Source organism: Dromiciops gliroides, chromosome 3 (genome assembly GCF_019393635.1).
Source record: "Dromiciops gliroides isolate mDroGli1 chromosome 3, mDroGli1.pri, whole genome shotgun sequence".
NCBI classification, from domain to species: Eukaryota; Metazoa; Chordata; class Mammalia; order Microbiotheria; family Microbiotheriidae; genus Dromiciops; species Dromiciops gliroides.
Window position 1 is genome coordinate 666,395,515 of NC_057863.1, and position 13,634 is coordinate 666,409,148.

The following is a 13,634-nucleotide window of genomic DNA, read 5'->3' on the forward strand; positions in this document are numbered from 1 at the left end:
CAGCAACCTAGTGCCACAGCAGGCCAGTTGTGAGGCCTCCAGTCCCCAAATGCAGAAGGCAATCTGACAGCTGGGGTATCTATCTGCTACCCAACAGGAATAACTAGGCTGGGCCACTCAAGTGCAGTGAGCAAGCTCCAAGCACTGAGTCCTCAGAACAGAAAGCCAGTGACTGCGCCCCTGACCCCCAGCAAAAGAAGCTTGGGACGAAGCAAGTTGTACCCCAGGAGCAGAGCTCAACCTTGAAAGACACAAAAGAGGCTAAAATATGAATAAGAAACAAAAAAGAACCCTCACCATTGACAATTACTATGGTGACAGAGAGGATCAAAACATAAACTCGAATGGATGAAAACAGTTATAAAATGCCTACATGTGAAGCCGTGTGAAGGGGAAGAAACATTGGTCTCAAGACCAAAAAACCCTTTCAGAAAAGCTCAAAAAGGAGTTTATACATCAAATAAGAGAAATTGAAGAAAAATTGGGAAAAGAAATGAGAGTTATGCAAGAGGGAGTCAATAACTTGGAAAAAGAAGGACAAAAATTGACTGAGGAAAACAACTCATTAAAAAATGCAGTTGGCCAAACGGAAAAGGAGTACAAAAGCTGACTGGGGAAAATAATTCCTTAAGAATCAGAATTGGGAGGCAGCTAGGGGGTGCAGTAGATAAAGCACTGGCCCTGGATTCAGGAGGACCTGAGTTCAAATCCAGCCTCAGACACTTGACCCTTACTAGCTGTGTGACCCTGGGCAAGTCACTTAACCCCAGTTGCCTCACAAAAAACCCCAAACAAACCCAGGGTTTCCATTATGAAGGTCATTTTGGAAGCCATGTAGAAGACAGAATGGAGAGGGGGAGATGTTGGAAGCCAGGAGTCTAATTAGAAGGTTATCACGGATAGTCCAGATAGGAGGAGATGGGGACCTAAACTAGGTCATGTGAGGAAGGAGAGGGGGGCAGAAGCAAGAGATCTTGTAAAGGCAGATTCAATGAGGCTTAGCACCTGATAGGAATGAGGGAGAGGGAAGAGTCAGAGATCGCTCTGAGACTGAGATCCTGGATAATTGGAAGGATTGCTTGTGCCTTCAACAGAAACAGGAAAGTATGGAGAGGAATGTTTTTAAAGGCAAAGACACCGAATCCTATTTTGGACGTGTTGACTTGGAAATGCCCAGGGGAAGATGTCTAGCAGCAGCTGAATTCAGGAGAGAGGTTAAAGCTCTATGTCTAGTCATCTGAATAAAGATGAGCATTGAACCCACGGGAGCTGAGGAAGTCTAGTGAGAGTAGAGACAGAGTCACATGGGAGACATCCTTGCTCAATGGCTTATAGGATCATAAACCTGGAAAGAACCTCAAAACACGTGTGTTCCGGGCCCTTCATTTATCTTATCTTTTCCAATGAACAAACATTCGTTTTCTCCTCCTCCCCCTTCCTCACCAATTGAACAAGAGAAAGAAACCACATATACATTCGTAGTCAAGTTAAGGAAATTCGCTCTTTGGTCATGTCCAAGAATATCTATCCAATTCTGCATGTGGGTCCATCACCTCTCTGGCTTCATCTTGGGTCCATCCTGATTTTATTGGGGTTTTTTGTTGGTTTTTTTGCAGGGCAATGGGGGTTAAGTGACTTGCCCAGGGTCACACAGCTAGTAAGTGTCAAGTGTCTGAGGCCAGATTTGAACTCAGGTACTCCTGACTCCAGGGCCAGTGCTCTATCCACTGCACCACCTAGCTGCCCCCCATCCTGATTTTCTAGATGAGAATTGAGGGTGGGGGGCTCAGTGCTTTGCCCAAGGTTGTGAGAGAATGATCCAGGGAAGGCAGCTGAGAGGGAGCAGTCTGCCTGGTAGGAAAAGAGTTGGGATAAGAGCCACTGTCTAGCGGCATCATTGAAGATAAGGAAGGGGGTGGGTGGAAGTCTTGAATGCCAATGAGAGGTCGATGAGCAGTGATGGTTTCATGTTGTTTCTATTCCCAGCATTTAGCATAAAGCCTGGCACATAGTTGGCCCTTGATAAATGGTTGCTGACTGACCAAATGAATGGCAAGGCATCTTTGGGGCACCTGCTGTGTGCGAAGCACTGTGCTGATAAACCCCAAAGTGGGGTGCTTCTCTCAGAGTCAGATGCAAAGGGCTTTAGGGAGATCACAGGTGGCGAAGCATCTCCTTCAGGGCTGTCTTCTTAGCCCCAATTCCACCCATTTCCAAGGCTGAGCCATTCAACAACCACAGGCACCGCAGAGAGAGACTTTTCAGGCCTTCCGTAGCCATGACCTTTGGGGGAGGACAGAGGAATTTGTTTTGCTCAACTTTCGGGTTTGTTCCAAGGGTTTCTCTCTTTTTTCTTTCCTTAATGGAAACTGGGTGAAAGGGAGAGAAAACAAATAAATAAAAACCCAGACAGAGTGTGGTTGGGTCATTGCTTTCAGCAGGGAGGAGGCCGCTGGTACGTGTAGAGGGAGCAGCTTTCCTGACGAAGAGTCACAAGTTAGCTACTGAGGGGCTGAGTAAGGAGGAGGTCAGGGTGTAGGTGGTCCAGGAATTTGGCTTCAAAGGGGAGGAGAATGTTGAGTTGAAAGCCTAAAGGGATCACAGAATGGGGCCAACCTAGGCCTGTTTGTAGACGATCAGCAAGGCTCTTGGAGCCGAGGAGGGAGAAGGGACAGACAGTGGCCCCAAAGTGGGTGGGGGGTAGGAATGGAGGGAGGAAGGGAAGTTGGAAACACAGAGTTTTAAAAAATTGATGTTAAAATTTGTTTTTACATATATTTTGGAAAATAAAGTTCTATTTTTTAAAAAAATCACAAAATGAGAGTAGATGGATCCTGGAGCCTAGGAGGAGGGAATGGGGAGCGCCTGCAGCGGCTCAGTGGGGTCTGTGAGGTATGGGGGGCTGGAGACCAGAGTCGGGTTCAGGTGCAGCCTGGGCTAGCTGACGCTGTTTCTTCCACTTCCGAGATGGATTCCCGGAGACCCTGGGATTGCACTGGGGCCCCTTCCAGGGTGCTTCTCCTCCCCGACAAGGGACACTTGAGGTTAATTATTCATAGGGTCTGGGGTAGGGCGGAGGGAAAGAACAGAGGGCTGAGGGTCTGGAAATCCCCCGGAGGTGTAGGCTCTGGGGTGAGGCTCTGGGGTGAGCCTGGCCTATCCAGAGGGGCTTAGAAGCCCTTGAGGTCAAGCCTTGTTTTACATTTGAAAAAACGGGGGCCCAGACAGGGAAAGAGCCTTGTTCGACGTCCTCTGGGGTGTCCTGGAATCAAAGAATTTCAGAGGTAGATGGGGGTTTAAGAGCTCAGCCCAGGTCGGTGCAGATAAATAACAGGAGGCAGGGCCGGACGACAGTGCGTTCGACTTGCTCCAACGCCATCCCTTTCCGGCAGACTTCTGAGCAGAAGTGTGAGCACCAGGGCTTTGGGGGAGGGGGAGAGTCATCCTGGGCTCTGCGGCTGCCCAGCTGTTCTCCCAACAAAGAGGACTCTGAAGGGCCCTTCCAGCTCTAAGGCCGACCACTCGGCCCTTCCTGTCTCTCTGAAGGGTGTGGTGGGGTGGGGTGGAGTGGGGTGGAGTGGAGTGGAGATGCCCAGGAAAGAGCCCCACAATCCCCAGGGGCCCTCACTCCTGCCCCAAGATGTCCCTGCATCAGGACCTGGTTTTGCTGCTGCTTCTGAGCTCAGGGGTGGCCTCCCTCATCAGGTAGTGGGGGACCCCCTCTCCCCTAGAATCCCCCTTCTCTCCTCCCCCACCCCTAGCACCTTCCTCCCAGACTCGGGCACCTTCAAATTCTCTTCCAAGCTTTTCCTCGGGTTTTCCCAACCTGTCTTCCTCCCACCCCTCAATGGGAAGGCTCCCCTTCTCCCCAATATGCTCTCCAGGGAGGGGGGAAGCACTCCCTACACTGCCCCCTCCCTTAGCCCACGGAGGGGGGATGGAAGAGGATGGTGTTTGAGAGGAAAAGGAATAAGGTTGTCTCTAGTGTCTACTATGAGCTGGGCGTCGTGTTAAATGTTTGACAGCGTTAGCTCTCTCAACCCTCTCAACAGTCCTGCCATCTAGCAGGGGCTCGGATTTCTCCGTTTCACAGGGGAGGAAATTGAGGCAGACAGAGGTTAAGTGGCTTGCCCAGGGTCATACTGCTAGTGAAGTGTCTGAGGATGGATTTGAACTCAGGGCTTCCTGACTCCAGGTCCAGGGCTCTGCCTACTTCACCATCTCTGTCACTTACGAGTCTTGCATGTTTCAATTGGATATAATAAGCATTTATTAGCCACCTACTGAGTGCAAGGGACATAAATCAATCGATCAGTCAGTCAGCAACCATTTATTAAGCACCTACAGTCCAAATGCCCCAAGGGCCTCCCATGGGGCCTGCCCTCAAGGGAGTGACGGTCCAACTGGTGGATGTCATGCATGTACAGAGAAGGAGCTACAGGAAGGCTTTTCTCTTCAAGGGCAAGGAAGCCCCATTCTCCGGGTGTCTCTGGGTTTGCTAGGGCAGGGCCTGGGGGGGCAGGGCCCCCCAAGTTCCCTCAGAAGTGACTTCCCCTTCTCTGCAGGATCCCCCTGCGCAGGGTTCCAGTCTTGCCTGGCACCCTCCACCTGTTGAGGGGCTGGAGGACCCTCAGGGCCCCTCTGCCCAAGCATGGACCTATTCTGGTGCCACTTTCTAACTACTTGGATGTGAGTGAGTTTTACGTTGTCTGCCCCTTCCTGCCAGCCCCAAGACCCGATGCTCAGACCCCCCCCCCCCGCCCCATTACCCCTCCCCCTCAGGTCCAGCCCCAAATAAGCTTCTTCTCAGCCTCTTCTTTCTCTCCCTCTCCAACCAGGCTCAGTATTACGGGGAGATAGGGCTGGGGACGCCCCCCCAGAACTTCTCTGTCATCTTTGACACCGGCTCCTCCAACCTGTGGGTCCCATCTCGCCGATGTAACTTCTTCAGCCTGGGCTGCTGTGAGAAGGCGGGAAGTGGGAGGGTGGGGGGGGGTAGCCAGGAGGCCTCCCCAGGAGACAAAAGGAAAGCCTCCTCCTTCCCTTTTCTAGTCATGTTTCCTTCTCTACCAAGTAAGGACCAGACACTAGAGGATGTCTTTGCTTGTTGTATAACCTTGGAAAAGTCCCCTGCCTGGGCATCAGTTTCCTTCCTTATCAGATCAGGGAGGCTGTGGCTCCCAAGGTGGCTGGGTGACCGGCTTCTCCAGACAGGAAAAGAGGACAGAGGTCATTGATTCCAACCTGAGCCCAGATGGGAGAGCCTTGCCTCCGGCTGAGGGAGATAGTCTACACTCAGTCCACGCTAGGCCATGTCATGAGGGGGAGCCCTGACTGCTGGGTCATCCTTCCCAGTGTCTGTGTTCTCAGCTCTGCCCCCTGAGGCCTGGCAGAACAGGCCTCTTCCTGAGGAGGGTGGGTCCTTCAGGAATGCAATTGTCTTCTGCCACCTTCTTTTTTTTTTTCCTTGTGGGGCAATGAGGGTTCAGTGACTTGCCCAGGGTCACACAGCTCGCAAATGTCAAGTGTCTGAGGTCAGATTGGAACTCAGGTCCTCCTCCTGAATCCAGGCCCCCCTCTGCCACCTTCTTAACCACTGACAAATGTGCCTGGTCAAGCCTCAGTCTTTCCTCTGAGGGTTGGGCTGGCTGGGCCCTTCTGGCTCCAGTGACTTAATGCCAGGGCCAAGTCCATTAACACTCCTTCCTATTGCTTCACGGCCTCTGCCCCAGGGTTCCATCGAAAATATGACCCCAAAGCTTCCAGCTCCTTCCACCCCAATGGTACGCAGTTCTCCATCCACTACGGGACAGGGCATCTGGACGGCATTTTGAGTGAGGACGTGCTGACTGTGAGTCGACCCCGTCATCCCTTGTTGGCTTTGAGGCTGGGTCCTCCGCTAGCTCCAAAGCCTTGGACCAGTCATTGAAGACCTCAGTCCAAGAGCTATTGTTTCTATTATAAAGGCTCCTTCTTAGGGGCGAGGTGAGGCTTCAGTAAGGGTAGACACAAGTCCCCTGGAAAGCCCGTTGTGCAATGGATTAGGAAGGGAGGTGCCCTGCTTGTAGGAGGAGGGGAAAGGGGAGGGGCTTCTTACTTCGGGGTTCCTATGTGAGCCTTGGTGTTTGTGTTCTCCCTCCGCATACATCTGAGCCCCCTTGTTCCCCCAGATTGGAGGCGTTGGCGGGGTCCGCCTGGTTTTTGGGGAGGCCTTATGGGAGCCGAGCCTGGCCTTTGCGTTGGCCCACTTCGATGGGATCCTTGGCTTGGGCTTCCCGGCCCTGGCTGTGGCTGGGGTGCCACCTCTGCTGGACGTGCTGCTGGAGCAGGGGCTCCTGGACAAGCCCATCTTCTCCTTCTACCTCAACAGGTGCTGGCCGTGGGTAGGAAGCCCCGCCCCTGGGCAAATGAATCCCTCCCCCTTTCCGAGTCCCGTTTGCTCTTCAGTACAGAGGGGCTGGATGAGGCGCTCCCAAGGTCCTTCCTGGTTCTTCACCCCACGTTATCATGTGGAACCCTGGAAGTCCTGCCTGTCCCTCCAGCCCAGCCCCACTCCCTGGGGACTTGCAGAGCCCTGCTGAGAGGCAGGAGATGCCCAGATGTATTAGCTGGGCCACCAAAGGCAGCTGCTGTCCCCATATGTAAATGTGTGTGTGGGGTTAATGATCGCTCAGGCGCCTCTGGTTCTAGAAGCTCCATATTTGCCTCGCAGAGACCCTGAAGCAGTCCCGGGTGGAGAAGTGATTCTAGGAGGCTCAGATCCGGGTCGTTACATCCCTCCCCTTACCTTCCTGCCAGTCACCAGGCCAGCCTACTGGCAAATCCATATGGACCGGTACGGGGCTTAAATGCCTGCTTCCCTAAGGGGGACGAGGCCTGAACAGGGCCTAACTGACTTCCCAGAGTCTCTAAGGAAGTATTCCAGGATGGGGGGGGGGGGCTGGAGGGGCAGGTACCTAGGTCAGTGGGGGGTGGGTGGTAGAAGGGCAGGTGTCTAGGTCGGTGGGGGGGGTAGGTGCCTGGCTCAATGAGGGGGAGGGTCTGGAGGGACAGATGCCTGGCTCAGTGGGGGGGGGGGCGGGGCTGGAGGGGCAGGTACCTCGCTCAGTAAAGGGGGGGGTCTGGAAGGGCAGATGCCTGGCTCAATGAGGGGGAGGGTCTGGAGGGGCAGGCGCCTGGGTCAGTGGGGGGGCTGGAGGGGCAGGTGCCTGGGTCAGTGGGGGTGGTGGTGGAGGGGTAGGTGCCTGTGTCAGTGGGGGGGGACTGGAGGGGCAGGTGCCTGTGTCAGTGGGGGGGTGGTGGAGGGGCAGGTGCCTGGGTCAGTGGGGGGGGCCTGGAGGGACAGGAGCCTGGGTCAGTGGGGGGGGGGACGATGGAGGGGCAGGTGCCTGGGTGGGGGGGGGCTGGAGGGGCAGGTGCCTGGGTGGGGGGGGGGCTGGAGGGGCAGGTGCCTGGGTCAGTGGGGGGGGGGGTGGAGGGGCAGGTGCCTGGGTGGGGGGGGGCTGGAGGGGCAGGTGCCTGGGTCAGTGGGGGGGGGCTGGAGGGGCAGGTGCCTGGCTCAGTGGGGGGGGGGACGCTGGAGGGGCAGGAGACTGGGTCAGGAGCTCACGCCCTGTCTTCCTCGAAATCCCCCACCCCCCTCCAGTGTGATTGTGGGCCACTCCCTGACTCTGTGTCCCAACGGCTGTGCCGCTATTCTGGACACGGGCACTTCACTGATCACCGGGCCCTCCAAGGAGATCCAGGCGCTGCACAAACTCATTGGCGGCTTCCCGTTGCTGGCTGGGGAGGTGAGGGGAGAAGGTGGGGGAGGGGAGAAAGTTAGCGCTACAGATCTCTGGGGCTCGGGGTGAAGGACGAGGGAATAGGGCTGGGATCTTTTGTGTAGCTGACATTTGCTTCTCCTGATCTAAGAAGGGGGATAAGGCACATTCGGACCTTTGGGTCAGGGATGCTCGTCAGCATCCCCTCCAGGGGCTGGAGCGCAGTACTGCACCCTCAGACGTCAAAGAGAGGAAAGATGCAGGCTGCTGGGAGCTGAGATGGGGGTGGGAGGAAGGAGAGCCGCACTATGCTGGGCATTGAGCAGGGAGACGGACAGAAGCTCTGGGTGCTGTGCTGCCTGAGCGGAGACAGAAGGCAGGCGGGAGGGGTGCCGAGCCCAGGGCCGTCAGAAGCGGTGACGGAGTCCTGGAGAGCGGGCCAAACAGGTGAACTGGGTGGGAGGAGGGGCAATGCCCTCAGGTAACGGCCGTGAGCTCCCAAGGAAGCTTGGACTTAAGGGACTTGCCCAAGAATGGGGGAGCAGTGGCTGGATGTCCGCTTTAAGCTGCGGAGCCCCGGGCTGGGGAATAGGGAGCCCTGGCATGTCAGGAACCTGAGGCTCGGAGGGGATGGGAGAGAGGCCTTTCCTGCAAAGGCCTCGCAGAGCCTGCTGTAAACCGATCGTTGTGTGGAGCCCAGGACGGACTCCGACACCGGTGGGCGAGACGAGGCTGGAGAGGGGAAAGAGCCGAGGATTCTGGGGGGACAATGGCGGAGAGGATGGGGAAGGAAGAGATGTGACACAGCAGAACGGACTCTGGCCCTCCCCCCTGCAGTATCTGATTCCCTGTGACCGACTCGATACCCTCCCGCCCGTCTCCTTCCTGCTCGGCGGTGTCTGGTTCAACCTGACCGCCCAAGATTATGTCCTTCAGGTAGGGTGCTCACTTGAGACTACCTACTCAAGTCACGGAGAATAGGGGGAATGTGCGGGCCGGCCATATAGGCTCACTGCCCTAGAGGGAAGGATGTTGGACGGCTGCAGGAGGTGGGGTTGGGTTCTCATCACCCTCCCTCCCCTACTGACCAAAACCGAGAAATACTCCTTCTCCCCTGGCATTGTGACGTCAAAGAAAAGTCAAAGAATAGAACTTGCATTCCCTGGAGAAAGAAAGGAATTTGGAATTGGGTGGGGGGATTTTTTGGGGGGGAAGTAGACACATAGACCTGGGAAGTGGGCTCTATCCCAAGGATGGGGCAGGGGGCCCCTGGGTGAAGAATAGGGCAGTACTCCTTGGGGAAAGGGGAAGGGGGGGAAGGCAATGAGCTAGAAGGAGGGGGCTGGGAGCTTCTGCTGACGTCACAGACCTTTGAACAAGGTCCGCCACCCCCCTCCCCGCAGTGACATCACCAATCCACTGGGTACAGGGAGCAGGCCAGTTATGGGGGGGAGCGGGGGAGAAGGCTAGCTACGCCACTCCAGAGGCCCCAGGGCACAGGGACGGGGGCCCCAGGAGTCACTTCCCCTCAGGCAGCCCCGGGATGAGACTGGGGCCCCATTTCAGGCCCAGAGGGAGCCCGGAACAGAGACAGCGCTTTGGGAGGGTGACCCTCGGGGGGCGGGGCGCGATGACCTGCTGGCGTCCCACGGGCTCCGCCGCCGCCGCCTGGGATGCTCTTGGGCTGCGGCCGGGGTGACCGCTGGGGGGGGCGGGCCTGCCCAGACGCTCCTGCCCTCGCCCCGCAGCTGGCCAGCGGCCGCACCCACTTCTGTCTGTCCGGCTTTTTGGCGCTGGACGTGCCGCCGCCTGTGGGCCCGTTCTGGATCCTCGGCGACATCTTCCTAGGGCCCCACGTGGCTGTGTTCGACCGGGGAGCAGCCCGCGTGGGGCTGGCACGGGCGCGCGGGGCCCGCCGGGGCCCCTGAGCTGGAAGCTCCCCGCACCCCCCTCCGCAATCCCTCGAGGAGGGGCCCCCCGAATCTCCCCGCCCCCGCCGGGACCCTCGAGCTGAGCATCGCGTTCCCTGAGCAGGGCTCAGCCCGCTCCCCTCCGCCAGGAGATCCCACGGGAGCAGCCTAAGGACTCCTCTTCGGCTCTGCGCTTGGAGATCTCGCAGGAGGGGTGGGGGGAGGGCGTGCAGGCTGAGGCCAGATTGCGCCTCGCTTCGGGAACATCTTGCCCCCTCTTCTGCCTCCCCTCAACTGCCGAATAAAAAGCTGCGATGTGTCTTTTCCTCTGCGTCCTTCCCTTGGTCCCTCGCGCGCGCCCGCCCCGCGTGGGCGCCTGGCGCCTGCCCGAAGCCGGGTGGGGATGGGGAAAGGGAGCGGCGTCTGAAAGTCAGAGAACTACCTTTCCCGGTATGCCGCGCGGCTAAGACGCGGGCCAAGCACAGGCCGGTTCCGCCCGGAGCATGCCGGGAGATGTAGTCCGGCGGCCGGGGCTCCTGAGCCTGCCTCTCTCCCTCCTGACAGGTGGCTGCGCCCGCTCGCCCCTCCCCTGCTCTCCCAGCCAGGGATGCCAGGGTCCGCCGCAGGGGTGGGGCCAGCAGCCCTTGGAGGCCCACGGGTGGGATGGGGGTGGGTGGGTTAGGGTGGACCCTCCCCCCCCACGAGTAGTGATGTCAGACCCTCCCCCCAACTCCGGCCCCCTCCCCCTTCCCCCTCCGAGCTGCAGCCACCGCCCGGATCCCGGAGCCGCCGGCCCGGGTCCGAACCCCGCAGTCTGAGCCCCCACCCCTCTCCTTGCTCTCTTCTCCTGTCCCGGGGCCAAGGCCTGGAGCCACCTCCCCACCCCCCCACCCCTGGAAACCACAACCCCGCCCCCACCGTGAGTATGGGAGGAGGTTGGTGCGGGAGAGGGGGGGGGGAAATTGAGGGTAGAATCTGGCTGGGTTGTGGTGGAGAGAAAAAACCACTCCAGACGCAGGAAGGGGGCATGGAGGTGGGGGAGGGGGACCATGGGGGTGAGGGATGGAGGCCCAGGGAGCCTGGGCAGGAAATTGGAGTCAGCCCGCACTAAGGGGCTAGCAGGTATGGAGTGATCGGGGTATAGGAAGAGCAGAATGGGGCGGGGGGTGGGTGGGAGAGGGGACGGGGACTGAGGAAAGGGCTGGAGACGAGGCAGAGACCGCGTGGGCTAGGCAGGGAGAGCGGCTTGGGGGGATGGGGACAGAAGGGAGGGAAGTCAGTGGTCGGGGGGGGGGCGGATGGATGCGGACGAGGAAGGGGGGAAGGTCTGATAGGGATGAGGAGAGAGGGAGCTAGGGAAGGGGATTCTGAAGGCAGGAGACCCCCAGGGAGGGGCCAGGGGAGAGGCACGACTGATGATCGGGGAGAGGACTGAGGTCACTGAATAAAAAGGGAGACAGGCGGTCGGAGAGGAAGCGGAGAGAGAGCTCTGGTTTCGCTGTCAGAGGACCTGGGTTCCAATTCATTGCCTGGCTACCCCAGGGCGAGTTACTTGTCGGGTTTCGGACTCCCCGCTTGGCATCACGAGATGGTCCCTTCTGCGTCCACAATTTGGCGAAGCTGGGAAGGCGGGGTGGGGAAGAAATGGATGGAGCAGTGGCCGGTTGATGTCCGAAGGGAGAGATGGGGCTACGGTGGCAAGAGAAAAACAGGATGAGGGATGGGGGGAAGGGGAGAGCTAGATGGAGCTGGGGGTGGGGTGAGAAGGAAGGACAAAGGAAGATAGGGAGGAACCACACGGAGAGGGAGAGAGAAGAGGAAGACCGAGTAGAATGAATTGGGAAACAGGGAGTGAGGGGCGAAGAGGTAGTGCCAAGATTGGGGGAGAATGAAGGAGCCAGCCCAGGCCTAAGAAGGAGAGCAGCCCGAGGGTTCTGGATCCACAGGTGGGGTGAAGACAGCAGGAAAGGAGTAATGGGGGAGGGGGAAGAAGAGGAGAGACACCATCAGATTGATGTTGGGGAGAGAGGGAGCTGGTTGAGGGAAGGACCCGGTAGGAGAGGGGGGACTAGAGCAGTGGGAAGAGGGGAAACAAGAGAAGTGGATTAAAGGACCTTGGCATCTGAGGGTGGGGGAAGAAGGCCAGGAATAAAGGAGTGGCAGTGTGGGCAACTCAAGGGAAGAGAGGGAGGGAGTGCAGATGGTGGAGGGTGACGATGGGGAGGCCAAGAATGGGGGGGCAGAGATGGGGGGAGTGAGGAGAAGGGCTTAGAATGGAAGAGGGGATGGAACGAAAGAAGGGCAGGGCAAAAGAGAAAGGCGAGAAGAGACTTTTGGGGGCCGGACCCTTGGGGGAGGGGTACATCTGAGGAGAGCTCGAAAGAGGAAGAACTTGAGATATTTTGGGGGGGGCGGGATTGTGGAAATCCTTCCACCATCTGGATCCCAAACAGCTCAAGACTCTGGTGATCTCTGGGATTTTATCTTTGCCTCCCCCATGCAGGGCAGAGGAAGGGGACCCCAGAGTCAAGACTCAATTTGAATTTCACCAGAGCCAATATCCCATGGCTATCCCAGGAGCCCCTGGCCCGAGTCACCCCTTTGATTTCCTCCCTTCTGTCTCTTTCCAGCTCAGTCATGTGCCCCTTCAGACCCTCTTCCTTTTCTCTCAACTCGGTACCCTCCCCCTACTCCACAGTCGCCTCTGCAGCCATTTCAGCAGCACGTCGGGCCATTCACTTCTCCATCCCAGGCGCCAGATTTTTACCTCACACTCTCCCTATTCTCATCCCTTTCGCCAATACCTTCTCCCTCTTCCATTGCCTTTCTCCATTCCTCACCTTCCATTCCCCATCCTCTTCCTCTCCTCGCCCTTCCCCAGTCCCCCTCTCCTCTCCTTCCTTCTCCCTATTTGCCCCCTTTCCTCCCCAGCCCCCTCCCCATCTCACCGGAGGCAGTGACTTTGCTCAGTCCTGTGGTGTTGGGTGATTGTGTTCCTTCGTTCTGGGGCGAAGGGAGCCAAGGACGCCTGGGTCCTGGTAGTGGTGGTGTCAGCTCCTTCCAGTCCCCCAAGCAGACGGTGGGGAGGCATCCTGTTGGAGAATGAGAGTCAGACCCCATCGGGGCCAGGGGCCAGTGGAGGTGGTGAGGGGAATTAATGCCTGGCACGGAGGGACAGGGTCCAGGGAGAAGGGGGGAATTCTCGGTGCACGAGAAGAGGATGGGGTCCGGGAGTCCGGCAGAGCAGGGTTAGCTGGGGCCCTGCAGAGAGGCCACCCCCCCCCCAACTCTGCGGTCTGGTAGTGAGCCAGAGTCCTCAGTGCGGACGAGGGGGGGAGGGGGGAAAGAGAAGAGAAGTCAAAGACGCAGAGACACACACAGAGCGAGCCGCAGGGGGAGATATAGGGAGACTCAGAGATGGAGATGGGGGGAAGACGGGTAGAAACAGACAGAAAGGAAACATACACAAGAGGAGAGAGGAGAGAGGGAGAAAGGGAGAGAGGAAGAGAGAGGGAGAGGGAGAGAGAGAGAGAGAGAGAGATTCTGAAGGAGGGACTCGGGGAGAGAGAAATACAGAGGAGATAGAGACAGACTACTGAAAATATATAGGGAAATAGAAATAAGGATAAAGGTTCTCAGAAATGGACACCTAGAAAGAGACAGAGACGTGAGGATGCGGTCGGAAAATGAGGCCGGCCGAAAGGGATTGGGGGGGACGGTTCTGACCCCCTGCTCTCTCTTTCTGTTTCTCCCCTACCCCCCAGGTCCGCCTCCCACGGGCGCCTCCGCCCCCTTTCCCTCCTCCCACCCTCACAGCTCCGCCTTCTGGGCTGCGCAGCCTGCGGACCGGTCCAACAACCCCTAGAGCGCCCCCCAACCCCCGCCCTCCAGCCGAAAAGGGCGGGGCTAACAGTCTGAGCCCCGCCCTCCCCTAGTGGAAATCCCCGCCCCCTAACCGCTC

At 57.9% G+C, this 13,634-nt stretch overlaps 1 protein-coding gene across 1 annotated transcript; it reads left to right on the plus strand.

Moving 5' to 3' along the window:
- Positions 1 to 4,370: 4,370 nt before the first annotated feature.
- Positions 4,371 to 10,009, plus strand: NAPSA (napsin A aspartic peptidase). The gene is made up of 9 exons (XM_043994082.1): positions 4,371 to 4,421; positions 4,555 to 4,689; positions 4,839 to 4,962; positions 5,733 to 5,851; positions 6,171 to 6,370; positions 6,713 to 6,835; positions 7,646 to 7,790; positions 8,601 to 8,699; positions 9,512 to 10,009. Exons 1-9 carry the CDS (start codon positions 4,371 to 4,373, stop codon positions 9,689 to 9,691), a joined length of 1,176 nt encoding a protein of 391 aa, XP_043850017.1. The 3' UTR covers positions 9,692 to 10,009.
- Positions 10,010 to 13,634: the final 3,625 nt, after the last annotated feature.